Source organism: Eupeodes corollae, chromosome 1 (genome assembly GCF_945859685.1).
Source record: "Eupeodes corollae chromosome 1, idEupCoro1.1, whole genome shotgun sequence".
Taxonomy (NCBI): domain Eukaryota; kingdom Metazoa; phylum Arthropoda; class Insecta; order Diptera; family Syrphidae; genus Eupeodes; species Eupeodes corollae.
In genome coordinates, this window is record NC_079147.1 from 189,591,021 (window position 1) to 189,616,692 (window position 25,672).

Consider the following 25,672-nt stretch of genomic DNA (forward strand, 5'->3'; position numbering starts at 1 on the left):
TGAATCTTTAAATACAAAAATATAATTAAAAATTTGAACTTTATCAGAGTTTTAGAGTTTAAATGTATTATTTAACTTTTCCTCTAGTTTTTATTTATTTTATTTGAATGAGAAATTTCAAAACAAAAACTAACTAAAAAAAGAATATTAAAGTCCTTATTTTGTCGTATACATCTGAGGAACTGACAAAACTATCAACTTCTAATAAATTTTGTTTTACAAACCATAACATTATAATTTTCATTATTTAAGGCTTTTGGCTAACTTAGCCACACAATTATTGTATTCAAACTGATACCTCGCTGTTTTTGCCCTCTTTCTTATTTGCGACAAACTTAACAAAGCTAAACGTTCAGCTTGTCTATGTACTAAACTGGGTACCCCTATCTATCCTAATCTATTCGTCTTAGAGATGCAACACAATTGATTAATAACACAATTGGCCAGTCCGTAATTCTAAATGGTTCAGAACTAATTCCGAAGTACACTAAATACATCCAACTACAGTTCGATAGAAATTATCACACTTCTTTTAGATAGAGCAGTCCTAGAAAATGAGTCAATCCACTTCTAGACAGAGGAATCAAAAATAATGAGGGAATTGGTGGAGGCGAGTACTCTGAACGACTGAAATTAAGCCTCTTAAATCTCTTTCCCAATCACTGTGTAGTGTTTCAAGTAGAACTAGAAGCAATAGTCTTGTCCTGGCTTAAAGAAAACGTGATATCAACATAAGAAATCCAGATTTTCTCGGACAGTCAGATTGCCATAAAATTGTAAAAGACACGAACTGGCCAAAAATGGAAAAAGTACTAACCCTTCTACCACATTTGGCTAACACTGTCATACCAGTTGCTACATGTAAGCTTTTGCTAAGACAAGATGCTATTGAGAAAACCAATATCAGGTTGGAAAACATCACCACTTGTCAGAAAACACAAAATATCTGGCCTACTCTAGATTTAATGCACTCAATCTGCTTGATATATCTAAGAAGATTGCAAACAAGTTCGATAATAGGTGTCATAATCGGATAATATCTAATAAGAAAGTACACTATGCGTCTAGACGTATTCTCAAATGACTTTTACAGAAGTTGTTTGGACGAGGAGAAGGGAAAAACAGTTCCTGTGTATATGCGATTCTCTAGCTCAAAAACTAAAGACCTACCTTAGAAAATTCTTCTATTGCGATCTCCATAAAAAACGTTTTTCAGCTATGAAGATGAACTCAAGATTCATTTGATATCCCAATGAGACCTTCAACCTAACCTAAGCACCTTTTTTCTTACCTTGGATCAGCAAATTTTTTTAAATATTCTGTCAGAAACTTTTATTGCTAAATCTGGTGTTTCCCAAGAAAGCCATATTAGCTTTAAAGTCTTGGGTATTTTGACCCCTAGTTTTCCATTTTATGTTTGAAATTCAATCGGCAATAAATTAATGAACATGAAATCGTGCCATTCAATACAACAGCTAGAAAGAAAAACTGCAAATACTCCATATGACCAGACAGAAATGGGATATTTATCAAAGGAAGCCTTTTGAGTGTATTGAGGTAGTAAAAGTCTGTCAGTCTTCATAATTTATTATATTCTATTATGTTTGCTTTTACATTTTTTAATATTCAAAATCAAACTTTTTTTCAACATTTCCAAAATTAATTTTACGTTTTTCCTGCAGCTCTACACAATCCTTGATTATGTTTATTATTCATAATCTTAACATCATCTGAATAGATTAGCGATATAGAATTATGTAATAACAGATGAAAAATCACTAACAAACAAAAATAAACAGCAACGGACCAAGGTGCCTCGCTTGAGGTGCACCAAAATAAATTAAATTGATATGCATCAATACTCCTGAACATGACAGTAAAGTATATTTCTTTAAGGCATACGAAATCCACATGAGAAAACGGTCATTAGACTTAATTTACCTTATTTGTTAAAAAGAACTTTATGACTTAATTTTGTACATGCCTTTCTAGTATGTAAAGATGCAATAGACTTGAGAGCGTTTTTCGAATGGAAAAGTTAATTAGGAACTGTATATTTTTCATAAACCCTTCTTGATTCACACATAATATAAGAAATTAAAAAATTTAAATAAATTAAGTCATAAAAAAGGGACTATTTCCATAAATCGGGAGATTTAGAACATTTTCTCAAACATATTTCTAACAATCAAAAATGTAATTTTTCTTTGTATAAAATGAGTAAGAAGTATTTTAAATTTTGCTGTAAATCAATTTTGTTAGATCTCATAATGGTTTCGAACTATTTAACTTTTTTGTAGTCCTTTCTATACATTAACGTATGTATTGGTTTTTCATCAAATATAGCATAGTTAAATCAGTAAACTTTGTGCAACTAATAAAATGCTGAAAAATTGTATGTAACAAAAATTTTCAAATTAACTTAAAAAGAAAATTAACCAAATATTGTTATTTATAATCGTTCTATTTGATGATGATCTAATATTTGTAAAATTAAAGTTCTCCATCAATCTTCAAATGAAGAATTATTTTTTATTTCTAGACAATTAAATATTTGTAATAATTGCTGTATTTAAAAAAAGATGATTCGCTTCATTAACTAAAAAATTTATCAATAAATTGAAATGAATTATACTGAATTAAAAATAAATACATCATTAATTAATAAATATAATTAATTATGTTTGTAGGTAAACCAGTAGATACATGATAAATCATTTGATTAATTATGAATATTGTATTTATTTTCAATATTTTTAAATAATTAATTTTTAATCGTTAATTGGATTATTATTTTCATTTCTCAAATTATCTATCGATAAATCTCTTTTTATTGACCTCAGGAAATAAAGTTTTACAAATTGTTTTGTGATGTAGGGAATCTGTAGCGTCATACTCAATATTTTTCAAAAATTGACTATTGTACATAAAACTGTAGTTCCTTAATACTTAAAGTAAAAAGTTTAAGTAAATAATTAAAATGAAGTAGAAGATCCAATCTTCAGTATTTGCTTTGTTTGTATGCCTATATAAGTTTTCTCTGGCTGAATTCTATTAAGTTAACACTTAAAATGTATCCAAAATCATAGTAAATACTTATTTTTTTGTAATTTCAGTTATTCGAAAATTTCATGTCCAAACAGTAACAATTACTTCGATTTAATTGTAAGCATCCATTATCTTGAGCTTATAAGTCATTCCTAATTCTTTTCTTTGAGTAAAAAGCAAATTAATCTCAACTAAAGGCAAATACATTTTTCAGTCAGACAAATGAACCGTGTAAAGGGTGTTTTTTAGAGATGTACAATTTTGAAATGTAATAAAACAATTTTTTTTTTTGTAATTCACATTTATTCTAAATATTATCTTCTGGCATTATAATTAAAATATAATTTTTTGAGACGATTTTTTGGTCAGAAATCATATTTTGCTTGGAAGTAAAATTTTCATATCTTTTCCAAATTATGCGACCGTATTTCAGCAATATCTCAACGATTGCTTTAAGCTTATCGGCGTTACAAGCAATTTCCCTTATCCCCACAAAAAATAGTGAAGCGGCGTTTAATAGATGGATCTTGGAGATCCATGTGGAATATTGTCTAGTCAAGAAAATTGAATATTTAATGGAGAAAGAATACGAATTGTCTCCAACAATAATTAATTAGGAGTTTTACTTTCACCAAAGATGTCGTTTTGAAAGAGAAACACTACAGCCAAGACCAGCATAAACTCGACGTGGCATTGCTTTCTAGCAAAAAGAATATCAACTTGAAAACCAAATGGAAACTATTTTAGCCGCTTTGGGGAGCTATTCAAACCTACAATGTTCAGATCTGGGGCTTTGGAATGTTCAAAGAAGTGAATAAACTCCAACGCTATTTCTAGGCCCAGGTCCGCCCCGAACTGTAGCGTGACCTTAAGTATGTAAGTATTTCTTAAAAGGAATTTTAAAATTGCCTACGTTTACTACTCTTTGGCAATGGAAACTGGGGCGGAGGACGGACATAACTATATCCTTGATCTTCACATCAGATATACTCGTATATCAAAAACAATATTCGAATACAGTGCAATAAGACTACCGCATCAGCTTACAAAAATACTTTTAGGGCAAAAATTGTTCTGGGTAAAGGAACTGAACAATCTTGGATATTGTTTTGGAATGCGTTGGGATGAGAAACCTATTTCTCAAAGTGATTAGCTCCAAAAACGTAATGATCTATTGTGGCTGTTAAAATCAGAGGGTCAACAAAAAAACCTAGGAAGGGCATCTGAGAGCAGTACACGCATCTACAAACATCTGGATCATTTAAGAGGACAGATTAACATTAACGATGGTTTCAAACTAAAAAAGATCAACTGGATTGTTAAGGCAAGATGTGATTTAATCAAGCTTAATGGAAAAAGATTGAGCCAGAACGAAGAAAATATCCAGCACTTCTGTGCAGATGTACTGGTTTAAAGAAATTCAGGGTGGCCTTAATTGAAAAAGTTTTGTTAACAGAAGCGGAAATAATCCAGGTGCTCAAAGACTGCGAATTTTATCACTGCAGCCTTACCATACCGAAATGAACTAGTGGGAGAATATTACCAGTAGCAAATTTTCTTAAAATTATCACCAAATATTGATTTGAATCTAATAATTGTAATTAAACTACCCGACAGACGACGTTTGTTAATTTCGTAAGTTTTGCATTTTTTAGTTCAAAAGAAACTTAAAATCTTATTTAAAAATGTTGACTTCTAGATATTAAATTGGAAATAAAAACATTTTACTACTATTAGTCATACTTACAATACACAATTTTATAATTGAGTTTGTACAAACTATAATAATACCTAAACATCAGCATAATTAAAGCAATTAATGAAAATGGAGGAAATAAGGTCCAATATATTTTAGCCAGACCTTTAGCAAAAAAATTAACTTTTCAAGATTTTTGTTTTGTTTGTATTGAACTTTGAAATTGACCAAAAAATGACATCAAGTTGTATATCAAATTAAACGTTTAAAATAAAGCTTATAATTGATAAAAAAGTATATGTAATAACTGATCTTTAGAAGATATCGGTAACAAAAAACTATCTTAAACAACACTTAAGCTTCCAAAAATGTTTTACTAAGTTTTGGCCTTGGTTATCTTTCATGCATTTCAAATGCCTTATTTTGAGACCTAAGCTAAGTATCAGTTTTACTTCTTCTTACAATTATACATTAATTTTGATTAAATGCCAGTTAAGGAGCACACATGCTACAAAATTCCGATTCCAGACATCTTAGAACAATAGCTTGGCCAATACCATACCAAATTCAACATAAGCAAATATCAGAACTCAAATTACAACTTTATTTCGTTAACTATGAGACATTGTCATTAAAAATAAACTTCAACTTAAGTAAATATAATGTATATTATTTCAATACTGCATTTTACCCAGACCTCCAAGCCCCACCCCTCAACCTCTTCAACTAGCATTCACAATATTGATCTGTCTTTAAATAAATCCATGATTAGTTTAAAAAAGAAAAACAATGTTTGAATTACAAAAGTAATGAATTTACCTACAAAAAAACAACAGCAAAAAAAAGTATCTCATAGATAAAAGAAAATATCAAACATAGCCAGAAGGCGGATACAATAGCGTATTTTCTATTAAAACATTCTCTTTTAATTCATGGTGCAAAGGCGCACAAATACAAATCAAAAACCATAGACATGCAGCCATGTTAGGACGGGCTAGACGAAAGGAGTCCGGCGGAACGGACAGACATGGTTGGATGATTTTCTTGTATGGTGATCATGAAGGAAATATATATAAGTATCTATCTTTTTGTTTATTATTATTTCCACAAACGAGAAAAATGCAGCACTTTAATTATATAGATTCAAATTTAAACAAAAAACTATAAAGATTAAATAAATGCGGAGGTGTGTATTGAGACAAAATTTTGCTTATATGAACTTTAGACAATTTAAGTCGGTTTCAGTGCGCTTGGCAACTCGCAAGTCTAAAACCATTTTACAAAAAATTTACTTCAAAAGTATCTTAACTATGTATATTGTATCTTGTATCTTTAAGACCAAGAAAAAATTAATATGTGGTATTACACTGAATGTTAAAGTGAAGAGATAGATCTTGACCGGTATCTGTGCATATTGCCACACAGGAAATAGTAATATCAAGATGTTGAAATGGATAATGGTATAAAAACTACGTTGCCGGTTATAACAACTATTGTATCTTAACACCATAATAGCTCTAAAGCCAACAGCTTCTGATGCTGTCTGATTTAATTTTGGTTGAATAAGAATTATGCAGGTGTAGCTAGGTAGCTTAGATTAAAAATAACTTAATAGGGGCTTAAGTTTTAGGTAAACAATGAATTGTATATAGAAGAATGTTTGGCAGTGCACCACACGGTAGAGGAAAATGTGTTGAGGAAAATTGGATTTAAAATTCAAACTACTGGATTTTTAGCTGTTGTGTCTACCATCAGATTGAAGTAATAGTTTTGACCATGAAGTTAATTGATGGTTGTAGTCTAAAGTTGTAGTGTTTTTGGTGCCTTGCTACTATGTTTAAGAAAGGAGCGTTACTAGTTCTAACGGTATTCTGTTGGATTGTTTCCATACCAACCAAGTATCTAACTGTAGTGCCGTAATTATTCTGGTGTTCAGAAAATTTGCAGATAGTTAAGAGTCTTGAATTTGGGGATATTGATTGGTCATTTTTGTTTCAAATTTTAGGAAACACTTTTGGTGAACCATGAACCACACCTGGGTGTGGGTTCATTTAATTTGACAGGCAAGACAAATTGCAAATGATTTTCTACTCCATACCCATATATTCTTATATAAAGCTTGAGGTAAACTGGTGAAGTGATTGCTTAAGGCAATTTGGGCGGACATTGTGTTAATTAAACCTTAAAGGCTTATTAGCCAATGTAAACAATACTCAAATATTTTTTCGGTCCTTGTAAGGAAATGATTTCTTAAGGTAGCGCCCTCTAAAGTCTTAGAGTTGGGTATAGAGTTACATGTGACAAGCAGTGACTAGATAACCAAACAAATCTGTTCATATAATGGCCTTAAGTGTATTGTTTTATAAGAGGTTAAGGCTATAAGTCACAAGTCTTAAATCCTCAACATATATATAGGAACCGTAAAAGTTTCTTGTGATTTGATAACATTAGGACCGGATAGTTCACTTTAAACAAGATTGTCTTATAACTATGCTCGTTAAATTCAAATCTTTCATTAAAAGGGTTTGATAAATATTTTTGTTTATAGATATTCCAGTTTAGATGACGGTTCATTCCTCTGCGAGGGTGTTGTTTACTTTTATTTTGTCAAATAAAGTTTTAGAACAAGAAATAGTATATTTAAGAACCCGAAATTTTATATGTATACCTTTAAATAGAATTGATGTTTTGAAACCTGTTTTAATTTAAATTAAGTTTTAATTAAGGCAATAATTTTGGGTTTTTGGCGAAAGTTTTAATTAATTCAAAACATTTTTTTTCTCACATTTACAAATGGGAGTTTCAACTGGAACCTTATTAAAACAACTTTTTTCTTGTTAAATTAATGCAAACACAAACATTTCATGAATTAACTTATTTAAAGTTTAATAGAAAACAAATAGTATAAAAAAGGATTTATGTTCTCTTTATTAAAATATATGTTAAAATGTTAACAAAAATGGAATACGTATTCCGTATTTGAAATTCTTTGGTTACGGATAAATTGATGATCATAAACAAAATGGTTTTCTTGAAAATTTTCTAAGTTAGCTTAAGTGAATTTTAAAAACAATGTTTTTTTCAAAAAAAAAAAAATTATTTCGAAACAAATAATTTAATTATTCTAACAATGCAAGCAAATATTAACAATGCAAACAAATAACAAAATTAAGATATGAGTATAAAAAAGAAAACATAATTTTTTCAGCTATTTGTTATATTTTCATTTCAACTTAACGTAATTTTGATTTAATTTAATTCCAATTCTAATTTCATTGGAGACTTCTTACTTTAAGATAATTTTTAAACTTTAAGTAACTAAATAACAAAGAAAACTCTAACAATTGTATTAGAAAGCAGAAGTTTATTTTTACTCATTTTTAAATAAACATACATTGTTATTAAAATAGTGAATTCTGTTTTTAGTCCTATATAATATTAAGGCCAATAGGTCAAAGTTGAACATAACTTCAGGATTGTTATCTTTAACTCGTAATTTTGTTTTTATTTATTCAAAGTTTATTTTCTTAACCTGCAATTCCCAACTATTAAGTTAATCAATTTAAGATTCTTATAACTTAACTGTCCGAATAATGATAAGAAAAATATCTGTAAATTAAAATTCGATAAAAAAAGTTCATTTAACGATTGCAGCTTTGACATAAAATAAACAATTCAAGAAGCTTGAAGCTCGCCTTGATTCTTTATATACCTGAATCCAGTTGAAATGAGCTTGATTCGACTCGATTCCGTTCAGGGATCGTAGTCTAGTCAAAATTTGTGAAAAAAATCTATGTGAAGCAGTTGGTTTTACAGATAATTATTTATTATTATGGGCTGTTTATTTCCATGCTATTGTACACAAAATATAGTTTTGTTTTAATCAAATAAAAAAAAATCCACATGGAGTAGGTAACATATTCTTATATGGTACTATACTATTCTAGTTCTTCATTGTTTACCACGAATCAAGCTATCTTACTTCCATTTCAAAGGAAACATCGAAACACCATTTACATTTCAAAAACTGCTGTCAAACTTAATCATTTTTAAATTTTCTTGTGAGATAAACCATTTGCGGAAACGTAGCAAAACTTAGTTATCTCTTCTATTGTTTTCTCTTGGAAAATAAGACCAGTTAGTCTAGTAACAGTAACAGATTGATTATTTTCCCCAATGGAAAATACATTATTCCAAATGCACAACTATTCAACAAACCCAGTTTTCGAGATAAAAATGCAATATCAATCGTACCAAACTTTGAGAACGAAATCACATAAGATCCATTCGACACTCGTATAATATGAAAAACTCATCTGTAGTAAGATTCTACTTTAACTTTTATCGGTAGTATTAAAATTGTCGAACGTAAGGTTAGGTTGGAGTGGCTGTCCAGATGTCTTTGACGCACAAAGACCTCAAGGGTCCATTGTGATACCACTAACGAGGTTACTCATGGGAGAGTAATGAACTTAAACAAACCATTTCGTACTTTTAATAAAGTTAGAGAGACGTTTTGTGTCAATCGTTGCCAGCTCACTGGTGTTATCGAAGAAGGGATTACCGAGAAAGTTATTCCTTCTAATGAAGAGTACAGGACATGTACATAGAAGGTGTTGGACTGTTTCCTCTTCCTCCTCGTCCATGCAGCTTCTACAAAAGTCGTTTGTGTAGACCCCTAGCCTCAGAGCATGTCTTCCTATGAGGCAGTGTTCTGTTATTACTCCAATTGTAGAACTTATACTTTGTCTGCTCAGGGATATCAAGCCTTTTGACCGTTTTAGGACTATGCTTGGCCATATTTGCTTGGTTGCTAGGCAACTCTGTGACCATCTAGCATTTGTTGATTCTAGAGCATATTGTTTGAGAAGATATTTGCATATCCGTTTTTGGCGAGCTCATCGGCTTTGCAATTTCCCGGAATGTCTCTGTGGCCCGGCACCCAAATGAGGTGAATATTAAACTGTTCCGTCATCTCATTTAGAGATGATCGACAATAGTGGACTGTTTGAGAATTTGTGGAGACAGGCGCTAGAGATTTAAGAGCGGCTTGGCTGTCTGAGAAGATTCGTATACCCTTACAAGATATAACGTTTTCTTTGAGCCAGGAAAGTGCTTCTTTAATCGCCATTACTTCTGCCTGGAATACACCGCATTGATTGGGAAGTCTATAGGATAGACTGAGATTCAGTTGTTCCAAATAGATCGGTTGTTGTTCCGTGATCGGTCTTTGAACCGTCTCTATAGAAGTGTACCGCATCGTCTTCCAGAGGTCTCTCTTCTTTCCAGGAGAATCTTGAAGGGATGGACACATGGAAGATTTTAGCGAATACCATTTTTGGGGTGGCATAGTCTAAGCGATCTATGATCGATCTAAAACTGTCTAGAATAGTAGTTGTCCAGTTTTGTTACTGTTCCATTGAGAGGTGGCTCTAAGGCTCACACATGAGTTGGCTGCCACCATTTTGGAGAAGATGTCAAGAAGTGTTAGGTTTAAAAGCACTTCCAGTGCTGCGGTTCGTGTTGAGCGAAGTGCTCCTGTGATGCACGTACCTGCTGACCGCTGGACTTTGATGAGCTTATTTAGATTTACCATCTTGTCCAGTGCGGTCCACCATACGACAGCTCCATAAATGAGTATCGGTCTAATTACCGACGTGTATAGCCAGTGGGTTATTTTTGGGGAGAAGTCCCATTTTCATCCTATGACCTTTTTACAAGTAAAAAGCGCTAAAGTAGCCTTTTTTACTCTTTCATCAATATTTGCCTTCCAATTTAGTTTTTTGTCTAAAATGAGGCCTAAATATTTAGATTGTTCGGAAAAGCTTAATAGTATAATGTCAATTGTAAGGTAATGGGTAAAAAACAAATAACCTAGTAAAACATGTTTAAAAAAAAGTGGAAAAGGACCTTATTTGATAATTAAATATGTGTCTGTTTGTATTGATTCGGCCTTCTATTTCTGTAGCCATATTTATTCCATATTCATTCTTATGGTCTACATACTTCTTTCTGATTCTTAAAGTAAAAATTGTATTCTATACCAATATTTGTCCTTATTTGTATTCTTTTAAAAACAGCAAAATCTCAAATTATAAGTTAAAAATAGGGAAAATCTCTGACAAGGTAAAAGATGTTTTACCACATTCCTTGGAATGATATTACAAAAATAAACCTTTTGGGGTCTGACTTTAAAAAAAATGTTAGGGCGTCCTCAAAAAACGGTGAAACACAAAGGCATTGAAATCATTGTTGTGAGGTGTTTTTTCGATTTGGCTTTGCGGTCATCGAATCTCTGTGGTTCCTGGCAATTTCAGCAACTCGATATCAACCTGATTAAGGATTTGTGAGCGGATTTGAAAAACTCATGGCTTTCACCAATAAACACAAACTATAGTTTAAAGTACAAAAACAAGGAAATGCCATTCCAGTAGGTTAAATTAAATGTGATAAGTTGACGCACTTATGTTAACTTTCCTTATTATTTTGAACATTTCAAAATTGCAACACAAGATAATCTAAAATTGCACTGGCCATTAAAAAAAAAATAATAAAATGTCGCTATTCGGTGGTATAATTTTCTTAAATGCTTAAAAATTAGTTGGGTTTTTGCTTTCCCTATTATTTTCAACAACTAACTTAGTAAAATGTTGAGATGAATTTTAATTTTTGTGAACAAAATTGTCGACTGATTTTTTTCAAACGATACCAAATGTTATAAAATAAAACAAAATGTTATATTTTTTCCCAAGATATTCGTGCCATTTTGTTTGTTTATACTTAAATTCTTGAGTGGATTTTTCTTGAAAAATTGCTTTGAATTGGCTTACTTGTTTCAGCTCTGATGTTTATAACACTGTTTACTGATTTTTTTTATAAGTTCATGCTTATTCTGTATGAAGTCAAACTATGTAAAATAAAATTATAGATTGATGATATATATTGGGCTCAACTAAATTTACCCACTTCTTTTATTAAAAGTCTTGTTTGTACATCTTGATGTTATTATTTGCAAAATAGAAACTATTCCGCTAGTTCTTGAGATACTGAGTGGGTTCGAACAAAGAGTCTAGGAGCCATTCAATTGTCAAGAAATTTCAAAAGATTAAATTTGATAAATCGGCCCGATTGCGCTATTACAAACAAATATATTTAACAATATATTTTAAAATTCAATATGGAACAAAATACATATTTATTTCACCACTTATCATTAACTTTAAACTTCTAGAAGAGAAATTCATAAGTCTTATCCGACAAAAACAAGGAACTAAATATAACTTCTTTTATTGTACGCTTATAGCCGCTTTTTTAAACAAAAGTCAAATTTTTTGAACGGCTGAAGGGAAAATAATAGTTGTTTTGGAAGATATAGGCACATCACGGCTTAAATTGTAAGAACTCCATTTTTGTCTTTAAGTGGTGAAAAAATAATAACACTAAGTCTAGCATTTAAAGTATTCTTATTAACTGTCCGTAGGAAGTTATTGTATTCGGTCCTATTTGACGAATTAAAGATGTTTGCATTTCTCAAAAAGAATTGAGAAGTAATCAGTGTGGGTCGGATCCCATCCTCTTTTTTCTTGTCAAATTTCGATCCACTAACTTGATGTAGTTTGAATTCCTTGACAGTAAACCAACAAAATTTAATAGCGCGTATACGTTATTTTTCCATTCCTTTTATTTTTAAGCTATTTTCTTAAATTTGTTATTATTCATTTTTGAAGACAGAAAAACGCCTTAAATCTTATCCAATGATTTGATGTTTATTTTTTAGTATTCAAAATTAAATACATTTTTTTCTTTCACTTCCATAAACTCATGATGTATTTTTTTCTTCTTTTCCAGAGCTCAACAATCCTATGATGAAGGGTTGGTTCGACGCATTTCGAGACGATGGTGGACCCACCTTATATTCATTTTCAAATCGGACGCCGGTCACTGGAGATGTATCAATTGTCGCTGTATCAGTTTTATTTGCAACATTTTACGTTGCTTTCCTAGTTATATTTCCAGGTGTAAGAAAACAGGTAAACTAACATCAAATGAACAACAAAGATTGTAAAATTTATTTATTTATTTTATGTATTTGAGAAAATGTAGCATTCGGATTTTGATCTTCTACAAACTCTCCTGGTTCGGTCGATATACATGCATAAAAATGTATGGCACATGCTACAAGTAGTTGTAAGCAAAAAGTCAATCCTGTTGAATACAATTATTTCAAATTCGTAAATCTTACTGACTGATAACTTCAAAAAAATAGTAGAAAATCCGAAAAAAATAAACATAATTGGCCAAATGGCTTAGAAGTTGCCTTCGTTTTGGTTTTAGGTTTTTTGACAACTTAAACTTACACAAAACGATCTCGATGTTTAAATCCGCTTCTGGGATCTTGAATTAAATAAAATCATTGATTTAAATTTCCATATAATATGTGTCTTGACACACGGGCTCGATATAGCCTCCAGGAGACAGAATTAAATAATCCTAATCAGTTCGACATTCGACGGCAATATACGTAAATCACCTCTTTCAAAAAAAAAAATAAACGGAGCACATAGACGACTTTAAAAGACAAAAATTGGTCCACAAAAGGCTTTGAAGTGGCAGTTTCATTAAGTAGACATATATTCAAGATCTGCGGATTTGAAATAAATCCATTACCTATGTTTCTATATACCTCACCGTTGTCGTCGGTCGTCCACCTGTCTGTCTGTCGGTCTTTCACTATTATTATTCATTCATTCAATGAGCTTAAATTTATTTAAAACAAAAAGACGAAAAATCCGTCAGGTGGGAGGTTTTGCTTTTTTAAACTTAAGACTTAAGTAAGTATATGACTCCGCATCGGCTCCTCACTTCACTCTTATGCAGGTTTTTTGTATTTAAGTGAAATTCAGGTTAAATCCTTATTCTCGCTTATGGGCTTGTTTGTGTATTTTGAAATGCAAATATATCTCGATTTGAAATCATAATCAGACTGAGTTGGTACAAATTTGGTGCATGTTATCCATTGAAAGTTAATTTATTTTTTTTGAACTGCGGTCACTCGGTATAGTTGTAGCGGCTGTGGCATGCAATTGGCCAATATATATGGAAATTAGCTAACCAACTTAAGTTTATTTAGTTTTTGTTTTTTGGTTAATCTGACCAACCAAAAAAAAAGACAAAAACCGTTCTTTTAATTTCTATAGGTACTGCAAGTTTCCTGGTTTGGGTGTTCCGCGTTTTTGTTGTAAAGTGAACATATGCGAATTTGTGAATGTGACCATTTGCATTTTCCATAAATCACTTATTCAGAGCAATATTTTTGTTTGGTGATATAGCTTGAGGCATTTTTAAAATGTCTGCACTTTGTACATGGAATTTAAATTAATTTATGAAACTATTCGATTGTGGTGACAAAATGACAAAAGCTATTTTTAACATTCTGTTTATAGTCGAAGTTAAGGCAAACAAGGTTCGAGAATGCTTACTTAAAGTTCTACTGTCAAAAAAATGTGTTTAATGTTATTCATCAATTCTGTAATCCGTTTAAAAAAAGGTTTATTACTCGCAAGACAAAAAATAATCATGCGTAAAATAGTGTAAAGGTGGTAAATCACAAGATTTCGGTGGGAACTTATGATTAACTTTTCAAGAATTTACGAGTAGTGCCTAGGGCCATGTTGAAAAAGGACCTCAGACATATGAAAATCTTCCAGTTCCGGACAGTAAAAATCCATTAAAAACCTCTGAAAATAATTTTTCGGGGAAGATCCATATCATTTGTATTTATTTCCAGTACTCAATCAGGATAGATACGATGACTCTACGTTACTGGTGATCTGCCAGCTTGAGTTCTTATGTTAAATGGAAAACCCGTGATTTAATATTTTCACCATTTTTTTAGAGAATTTTAGCAATTTGCATTGTCAACAATCGCTTAGTTTTTACTTGTCAAATGTTAAAAGATGATTGTTTGATATGTGATAACTATATCCAATAAGTGACCTATTTATAATGAAACCTTTTAGGGGAAAACCTTTAGTTAATTCTGTACAGTATTTCATTCTTTCTTACACTGACACTAAAGAGCATTCCTGGAACATTGTTTATAAAAATATCGGTAGCACAACGAAAAGCAAGAAACATTAAAGCGGTGTTCGAGTGATGTAAATGTTTCAGTTATAGTCCTACAGCCTGTCATTGTTCATACTCTTTAGACTTGTTTTATGAGCACTTTCCCAAATATGCGAATTATATTCAAGTTTTGGACAAATGAAAGCTTTTTAAATTACATACATATCAGAAGGGTTGAAAAATTTCTGGCACCGTTGCCGTTGAAAAAATCCTAATCATTTCAAAAGAGGTAATTTGTGATACAATTGCCGAGTGCTGAAAGTTTTTTTAGTTTCTTGCATGCAAGTCACAGCAATGGATAATAACAGGAGGCAAACATTTCCTCCTTATGTCATCCGTCAGTTTTAAGGTAGGTACTCTAAGAAATAAAAAAAGAAATGACGCTGCAGCTCTTAGACAACAGGGCCTTGTAACTCACAACATTTAACCATTCATAAATGTCAGGATCGCATGCTACTTTTATTGTTACGACTAGCATTGTTCATGACAATTTTTGTCAATTCTTTGTAAGGGGCATTATCTTTGAAAATAAACTTATATGTAGATGGTACAGGAAGGCATTCAACACAGAGCTCCATGAGCACAGATAAACTTGAACTACCTTTAATAAGCTCAGGATGTTAATCATTTTAATACCATTTTTAACAAATCTGACTAAGAAAAGCTTTGAACTTGGCCCTGGAGCCTTAGGATGACAGAACTCATTAAACTGAAAGTCAAAAGTCTTTTCGCCCAAAACCATAATGAAAAAATCTTAAAATGTCTTAAATCCAAAAATTGGTCACAAAGATCAAAAATGTAAAAAAAATCACAAAAATAACCAAAACGACGACTAAGCAAATTTTAAATAAAAGATAGCTCAAACTGTTCGCAATCATTTTGTTTTGTTTTTTTAAAGAGGTTGTGCTTTGCGACATAGAGCCCAAAAACATAAAGTTCGCACACAATATCACTAAGAAAACGTCACAAAGGTGAGTTATCTAAGGATTGACTCAAAACATTTTAGTGCCCAAAATAAACAACAAATTTGTCAGAATGCCCTAATGGTGAAACAAATACAATCATTTAGTTATGATATCTTAAAATTAATTTTGGTCATATAACATTGTTTAAAGTCTTGTGGTAATTTCTTCTGAAAAAGTCGTTGGGCAATACAGCCATTTTTGAAATTTTTAATATTTTGGCGTATTTGACGAACGATTCTTTTTGTTTGAAATTTAATAAGACCCAAGGGTGCCTTAATGGCATTATTTTAATTTTGTAAAGTGTAATGAAGCCAGTTTTCAACAGTTGGTCTTTTTACGCTTAAAAAAAGTGAAATAAAAGCAAATTGGTTTTATTTCCCTTTAAATGAAGTGGTTTGTTATTAATGGAAAGAAACTTTACATACACTCAACCTCTCACCTACACATAAACTTATAGTGTGCAAAAGAAGTAAGCTGGTCTAATTTTTTAAAATAGTTTTGCCTTATTTCACTTTGTCAGAGCACAATATGACCAACTACTGAAAATTGACCTTATTTCACTGTCGCAAGCTCAAAACGGCCAAGTTTTGAAAGTTTATATTATTGCACTTAGCCTTATTTCAGTGCATCGATATACATATTTATTAAAGGCGATATGGGAAATATCGATGCGATGAACATTTTTTCTTACTCTAATTTGAATATTCCAAATCTTAGAAGGCTACCCAATTTATGTAACAGACTATCTTACTGTCAAAAACTATTATCCTAAAAAAAAAACGCGTTTAAATAATTTCTAAAATATCACTTATTAAACAACAAATGAAACAACATCACATTCAAAAAATCCCTTCAGAAAGTTTTTTCAATGTCATGCTTCATTGTTTAATTGTTATTACTATTTTTAACTTTATACAAAAAACACCAACTAAATCAACCAACCAAACTAAACCAAACAGTTTAACCTCAATTAAGATTTTAATCATGCCAAAAATTCAGTTGCTGCTCTTACAGCCTTGCTACCGTTGCTACCGTTGCTACCATCATTACCTCTGAAACTGAGATCAAATTGAAAGCAACAAAAAAAGATATCTACATTAAATAAATTAATTTAAAAAAAGAGAAGCAAAAATGTGGAAAAAGTAGCTTCAATGACGTGTTTCCGAATACTCGACGCGTTGTTGGTTGGACTTTACCTATAGTCAAACTACGAGTACTATAAAGGTGCACGCACGCGAAGTCTGTGGAAACCACAAAATACTGATAATTGCCGGAAATTTGTTAATTTTTTGACGCGCCCGCTGAAATATTAGTTTTTTAAAGTTGACTGTGTTCAGTTGGCGAAGATAGGAAGAGACATTAGGAAAGGGAAGGTTATGTCTTGTTAAGACTAAAATGTCATTAGTCTATAAGTTCTAACTGCAAGTTATTTTCATCATTTCTTCCATTGTAAATCAAACTTCCATAAAACTTCTATAAAAGCTCCTAAGCACAACTTGACGGTTGACTTTAGTTAGATATGAATATTCTATCCACATCGATCGCCTCGTGCGAACTCTGCAAATGATACCGCACTTTAATCGATATTAATTGCATTTTAAACTACTTAACTTGTCTCAGCGAGTGATATCTTCTACATCTCTGTTAAGTTTGTACATATCTTAATTTTGTTATTTTTTTATTTGCAGAAATTCACAACATTTTCGACCGTGACATTAAGTTTATTTGTCGGACTAGTCATACTAAGTAAGTATAGTTTGTATTTTTTTTAAATTAATGTAATTGATAGATTATGGCGCTAAAGAGCTATATTATGGAGGTAATTGGATTGTCATTACTTTACGATGGCGATGTCTTTTATTTTTCAGTTTTTTATTTTATAAAATGGTTTGCGGGGGACAAATTTATAAAATGTTATTATTTTTTTTTTTCAGTAACAAGGCTCGGCTCAGCATGGCATGTAGCGAACACAACAATCATTGCACCATATAAGGCATTTTCGCGGGAAAAACTGCCAGCACGAATCGGGACGCATATAGGATTAATGCATGTTAATGTCACACTGGCAGGTGGGTGAATTATATACATTTAAATTTATTACTTTGTTTTTATTTGTTAATGTCATCAGGAAAAATAGATTTACTGACATTTATTTCGTGAGACAAAATGAAATATGTATGCAAAATAATTGTATGTGTGTGGTATGATTATAGTTTAGAACAAAACGAGATGAACACCTCTAACTATTGAAAATGTTCCCAATCCCCTAACTTTTTTAAGAAATAGGGTCCCAAAAGTATAAAAGATAATGATAAATGAAGATGCTTATTTAATTTATTATTTTATTTATTTTGTAAATGTCCTTAAATAGTTTCATGAAAGTGACAATAGTCTTGTTTTATCGTGATAATAGTTACTTGGTACATGCAAAACAAATTCAAGCCTAGACAGCTTCTGTGGTTATTAATTTACAAGCTCAAAATCATTTTCAAAAAACATTTTACTTCCATTTTTTTTATGAAAATAACAAACGTTAAATTTATAAATTATTCTTTAAAAAGGACTAGGAAGCACTTTGCTCTTTTTGAATTTAGTGCATCAGCGTTAAAGTATTCATTATATAGTTTAAAATGATCAGAGAGTCAACCCTCATTCTAAAAGTCATTATTGCAGTCGATTTAGGATTGAACAGTTATTTCGTTGACGAAAGTACTATTAGCTTTTCATATTCGTTTTCAGATTCACATCCCTCTTCTTCGGATGTGGATATGCAAGCTCATTAAATTCCGATCTAAACAGCATTGTACAATTAGGAATAAAAAACAGTGAGCAATTTAATACTTCGAAAACCTAATGCTGTCTTGTATCGTTAAAAAGAGATATACCCCCCATTGTCATTATCTACAGATGGCACTTGCATTGAGTAGACTAAACATCTCGATATTTTCGGTATGTGTATAACCAACCACCTTTTGTGAAACGATCACCAACGCAATGTCGACAAAAATGCCGCAAGATGTTTGGGTATTTTAAGGCGATGCAAGAATTATTCACCCCATCTGATCTGGCTGTTATCCACAAGACTTATATACGTCTAAAGCTTGAGCACAACACCCATATCTGGGCTGGTGCTCCTACAACTTACTTGAGCCTCTTGGACAGTATTGAACGTAGAGCATTTAGATTGATTGGTGGTATTCCCATCATAAGATCATTTACGTCACTTGAACATCGTCAACATTTTTCTTGTCTCAACCTCTTTTACCATTATTTTAAAGAAATAGCCAGTTGCATTCCTCCCCTTAAACAGTGCAACCGAAGTAATCGCGCTTCTAGTAATGCTCATCAATATACCATCGATCCCAACTTCGGTCGTACTGTCAAGTACAGAGATTCGTTCCTTAGCCGTACTGCGGGAATGTGGAATTCCTTAAAACACTGTGTCTTTCTCAGTCATTGCTATATTCAGGAATTCAAAACCAATGTGTACCAACTCCTCCTTTCAAACCCTCTCTCCCTTTCCTAGTGCTCACACTGTGTCTACATAATAAGGGTAATATTTTCCCCTTCAGTTAGCGCTTATTATAAAAAAAAATTAAAAAAAGTTTAAATATTTAAAAATGTTCGACCTTCATCTTTTCTAAATATTTGAATTTTTTAAAATATGAAAAACATAATTTTGAAAATAAAGCTGAAGTATAAAGAGCAATGAATGCCTAGTAGAATAGTACATAATATTTTTCTCAGCTTATTTTTTTAATCATTTAAGTTCTGTAATGAAAATTTTTTAAGTTCTTAGTTTGTGAGTTTTTAAACATCTTTTTTTTAAGTAACTTCAATTCCAAAAATAACTTTCTTATACGAAGAAAATCCATTTGATTTCTTTAGATTTAAATGAATATATTAACCTCTCATAAATTTTTATTTCTATTTTATGTAAAACAAGGTTTTTCTGTCAGCTCTTTTATTTATATACTGAATTTGCCTTAATGACTATTATCATTCTTTCAAAGCTTATACGGTAGTATATACATTTAGATTATGACCTATTCCTGACTTTTAAAAATGTTTGCTGTAAAGCGTGTTATTTTATTTTCGAATAATACAAATTGCAGTTTTTGTGGGAATTGTAATCTTTTAATTTTTTTTTATAAACACATAATAAATATTATAGATATTAATTGCAACGCGTTAACCTGCAAATTGAAAAAAAAGCACATACACTAGAGGCTTAATGATCTAGGCATCCAATTGACCAGCCCCAAAAGTATAATTTGTTGTTCTACGAAGTTGCCTCATAGATTAGGTTAGGTTAAAGTGACTGTCCATAATGGAATCGGACACACTTAGGCCAGTTTAATGGCTCATTGTGATACCACATGAATCTTAAAAATTCCTCCAAAGCTCAATGGAACCGTTTTGCATTTTTGAGCATGTACTGAATTAGAATTAAAAATACATTTTATTCATTCATTTTTATTTAACAACTAGGCTCTGGTTCTCTACGGACTGTTGCGCCACCTAATTTATTTATTTTTATAGCCAACGCGTGATTCTGCGTTGTAAGCCCCCTTTATTACCAATAGCTTTTTTACAAGAAAAAAATAAAGCTACAGTAGCTTTTTTGACTCTTCAGTTGCCTCATAGTTCGTCCATTGTTCTGTGTGGTATAAGACATCGTTTCGTGGAAACTACATGTCATAAAAGACAAACTTTTCTATTTTGCTCATATAATGCCCGATGGTACTAACAATTCACACTTAAGTTACGGTTCGGACCAGTCTATTTGTTGCTCTTGTAATATTTCTAGTCGTTCTTTACTCTTAATACAAAGGTTTTGATCGTTCACGTATCCATTACCCGAAAACACGTTCTTCGCTAAATACAATGTTTCGATAAAAAGTGGATCTTTGGCCATATTTTCATGAGCCTATTCACCAAATATTCGGGTTGTAGTTGGTCGTCCGTCTTCAACTAAATTGTTCTGCAAAATGTTCCACACAGTGCGGAAACAGAATGCGAATGCCACCGATTCGATAACTCACGCTCCTCATTAGCACTCGGCTATGCGTCTGTGGTATTTGCCCCAGTAGACACTCTAAATAAGCGTGTTAGTGGTTTTATATCCGACAGAACATCCATTTCAGTAGGTCGATTAAACTGACAACAAAATAGAAGAAGCGCCCGGTAAATTTTTTAACAGAATAAACTTTTGAAAATAAAATATAATAATTTGCAAACGTTTTTCGTTTCATAGCAGATGTTTGACAAAGGCACAAAACTTACGCGAGCTGCCAAAACCAGTGTTGCCAAAAATAAAATAGCAACAAAAATCAATATCAAATAACAAATTGTAATTTGAATCTATTCTATTGTTTATCATTTGCTTACTATTTACAAAAAATGCTAAAATTCTCAATTATCAAAACTCTTATCAATTGTTAGGTGTTAAATTATAAAATTGATCAACTTTCAATTGACAGTCGACATACGTTAAAGTTGTCAAATTCTGTTGCAAAACTATCAACATCGGTTGTCTAAAGATTTTTTTTCAAAATTCACACAGAGTTTACATAATCTGAGTTTTGTTCACTAACACTTCCTTTCTTGAATAATGGACGATTCGTCATAGGGAGCAAAGTGCATCTCAAATCATGAAATAAATTTCATAAACTTTATTTATTATTAGTGTTTGGATGAAAATGTTAAACAACCAAATGTTTGTAAACTTTCTTATGCGGAATATTTGAAATCCCAGTGGGGTTCAATAAATTTACACAAAATTGTGCCTCAACTTTGGTTTTTTTCTTACGCGTTGACTCTAGAAGTGTTGAAGTGATGAAATGTATAACATGTTTTAAAACACGATCTCCGATAGGCATTTTGCTTAATTTTAATTATAAGGTCTCATTATGTCCATTTGTATATCAATTGTGTTAAAAATTTGGTAGGCTAAATAGCTCCCATTAGTTTGTAGGCCTCTTCTAATTGATATTTTATGAATATGTATGTATTCCACATTGGTGTGTCTTATTTGACGCAATCGTGTATTCATTAATAAAATATAATTTTAAGCTTCAAGCTCTATATAGCCATGGATGATATGGTTTATAATGACATAAACATATACCTAAATTCCTACATATAAATGCTGCCGTGGGTAATATCAATAAATCTGATCTAATTTAAATAAAGTATCTGATTTAAGTTCCATTTAAAACTCTACCTGTCTCTTAATGTCTGCATATTATATACATTTAAAGTTATTTTTTTATTTTTAACATTTCACACATTTTCGTGAGTGCCGAGGTGAGTTTGTTTACGCGAGCTTTTGACATTTGACTGTTTTATAACTTTATTTATGTTTTTTTCTTTGAAGGTAGACAATCGTGCACCACCTAAAAGCGTGTCGTGTCTGTTTGGTTTCAAACTACCTTAACTCAAAATGACCTTGTATAAGAGGGGAATGACATTTTTCCTAACTACTCATCTCTCACTCCACCCACGATTTCTTATTTTCGTATCATTTGTTTTTTTTTTCTGTCATTTGATGTTAACTTTGCTAATTGTCATTTGTTTATTTTTTCTTCTGTCTAAATATTTCATATAAACTTCTTCTCATAAGCCATTAGGCTCTTTATTCGCAAAGATTCGTTTACCTTTTGGTTATAAGAGGGAGCTTTAAACTATATACAATCTCTTGACACCTGGGTGTCATCTAAAAAGCAAGGTGAGCCTCTGTAAATGGCAATCAAAGTTGTTGTCGTGCTTTGATTGACGCATGGTGTCGGTTTCGGTGTGGTGTGGGTTGGTTTTTATCTATCGAATCGAATCTATGATCTCTTATCGTTTAAGGTCTCGCAATATAAGACAAAAGCAAAAACAAAAAAATATGGTACTACCACGAAATTTGATCTTGCATAAAGTTAGTTAATGAAGCAGTGGCAAACTTTGCAGACAATGGGTTTTTGTTGATATGGTTGTCTGACACAATGTTGTTTGTTTTTTTTTTTTACCGAGAACAATGGAAGTTGTAGTCTGGGTCTTATCGATAGCTCAGATTTTTTTGTGTGGTTTTAGGGTTTTCTGCAGTAGCTTTATTTTTATGACACTTTGAAGGGCTTGTCTAGATTTATGGCTTCGTATTTACATTTTATTTAAGGGAACTATCATTTCGTTAATGGAAATAAGTATATATATATATTTTTTTTTATTTTCGTTTAAAGTGGAAGTGGAAATACCAAAACTAAAAATTTACTTTTTTATATCAAGAAGGTTTAAAGGAAGGATTCTTTTTGATAGAACAAAGGCTAGGCAATAAGCAATGACATAATCTTTTTACCTAAGGCTAGTAAAATAGAATTTTAAGCACGTATTTACTTTAATTGAATGCAAGAAACAAAAGAGCTGGTACAAGAACCTTTTTTTTCATTAGATATTGTTTTTTAATGTATGTTTTTTTATGATGTTGTACAGTAAGGGTTTTTTAAATTAGAAAAATATATAGCAGAGGCTTGAATCATTCATATGATTCTGCTTCCATACTTATACGACCACATTTGACTAAAATCCAGTTCTTCTTCCAAAAAAAAAAAAAAAACTGTATAAGAAAAACTTAACAGTTCCTAATCTTTTATGAAATTAGTTTTACCATATTTTTGAGCAGGTTTCAGTTTGTCTATCTCAAGAAGATAATCTTAAACATCCAAAACTGATTGAGACACCCGGTATTATCAGCTGTTTATCTGTATTTTTTATTTTTGCAAAACCAGTTGGATTACAAAATTTCTTTTTTTAATGATGCTGCATACTAATTTGACAGTCAACTCCGTCAGGTTAATCTTCTTCATTATTTCATTAATATCGCACCCAGATTATTGTCATTCATTCAATGGAAGATCCCCACAGGCTCTTTTATAGTTTGAATGACGAATAACTTTGATGGTGATTTTGTAATTTTTTCAAAAAATGAAAAAACCGCACTGACTCTGTACAATCGGTAGACATTTATGTTCATTAAGACTGCTTGTCTGGCTGGGCTATAGCTCCTCGTTCTCTGTGTCTGATAGCTTGATCTCCACCTCTTAAAAAAGAAATACAGCGCTGTATAATCAACGGATGAAAAAAAAAAGACTCAAAAAATACCATTCTCGACATCATCAGGTGCTGAAGTCGCGCAGACTCCCTGAAGTAGATATATAATCATTTTGGAGAGTCTAGACATGAAATAAACCTCTGATTGAGAATGTGAATAGTTAGGTATAGGTAAAGTAAGGTAGGTAGTTGACGAGGTCAGGAATGATGATAATTCATTCGCTTCGCGAACTGCTATGCTCAAGTCAAAAAAACGCTCCTCGATAATGTCGGGCTATAAAATACTACGTCTCTGTAGTGCCCCATCAGCACAGAGTATGCGGAAAATTCGATTTTAATTTCAAGTCAATTAATCAACTTTATGAGTGAGAGAGAAAGAAAGAGTATAATAGTGATTGTAGAGAGGTTTCTTTGATGCAGATACATCGCTAAGCTGCTGCTCTGTGGTTACTTATGAAGTGAACTGTGATTCTATGTGAATGCGAACAATCCAACCAAGCGTGTAACTAACTAATTTATTTTTATTTAAATATTTATGTCATTCAATGGAGATGGATTTGTGGTTTGGTTTGGTCAATGACCAATTAAAGAAGTTATTAAGCTACCCAGTGAATATTTGGAATGATTGAAGTGCAGACGCCATTAGCCATGGGGCTTATGGAACTCTCTGTATGAAGAGATAATCTGCATCTTTAGTTAGAAGGGGTATACTTTACTTACTTTTCGTTGATGGATAAATTCATTTATAATGATAAATCATTTTGAATGGTTTTTGTTTCTTTTTTTGTATTTCTTTGAAACAAGGAAAAGCTTTTTAGACAAAAAAGAATGCACATTTTTGTGTTATGAGTAATTGCATTTATTTTTAGAAATTAAATTAGTGATCCCTTAGCTTGTGTGTTGGTACTGATTTTGGAATTCAACTGTCGAGTGTTTTAGCCTGAATGTTTTTTGAGAAAATGTTTGTAAAAATATATTGAAAACGTTTTTCTAGCATAAAAATGCTGTATGTCATAGTATTTTTAATTAAATAGTTTTAAAATATAACAACTAATAACCAGGAAACGATGACTCGCATCCAAATAAATTTAAATAAGTCTTATACAAAGAACAAAGTTATCGACACAAACAAATATTTTTCTGAGCAGAAAACACGTATTTATTATTTTTGTCACTTACAAAGAAAAACTTGTCTTTTTTTCAGAACATTCCTATTTTATTGTTGTAACCTTTGTACAAAAGATTATAAGCAAAAACCTCACATGATGAAAATGTACATTAAAAAGCGGTCTAAATAATCCGAAAATAATCTTTGTAGTAGCCATGGCGTGATCGTTAGTACGTAGGACTGTCATGCCAAGGGTTTTGGGTTCAATCGCTGCCTGTCCTACCTACAAATTTTTTCACGGGTACTGCCTCTTGCCAGGAATTGAAAATTCTCGTCATGAAAATGTTCAGATTCGGCATACAAAATGTTGAGCCCCCTTTTCATTTCTGACATTACTCGCACATAGAAATATTTATAGTTTTAAGTCACTATGGGCTCTGGTTCCTTATGAATTGTTGCACCACCTAACTTTTCATTATAAGTTGTGATCAATTTTATAAGAGACTAGTTTCCGATATGTTTACAAAACATTGAATCGTGTTAAAAATGTCATATGCTTCCATATTAATTTTTTTTTGAGCAGGCACAATTTTGTATTAAAATTATTGCAGTAATTTTGAAATTTAAAAGGGATTT

At 31.5% G+C, this 25,672-nt stretch overlaps 1 protein-coding gene across 1 annotated transcript in view; it reads left to right on the forward strand.

Annotated features, from left to right (window-relative positions):
- The window catches only part of LOC129939965 (dual oxidase maturation factor 1), a 118,153-nt gene that overhangs the window by 76,215 nt on the left and 16,266 nt on the right, over positions 1-25,672 (forward strand). Inside the window, exons 3-5 of the mRNA XM_056048172.1 lie at positions 12,593-12,774; positions 17,523-17,580; positions 17,769-17,903. Of these exons, the coding sequence (XP_055904147.1) occupies positions 12,607-12,774; positions 17,523-17,580; positions 17,769-17,903 (361 nt within the window). The 5' untranslated portion in view covers positions 12,593-12,606. The remainder of the gene's footprint in view (positions 1-12,592; positions 12,775-17,522; positions 17,581-17,768; positions 17,904-25,672) is intronic.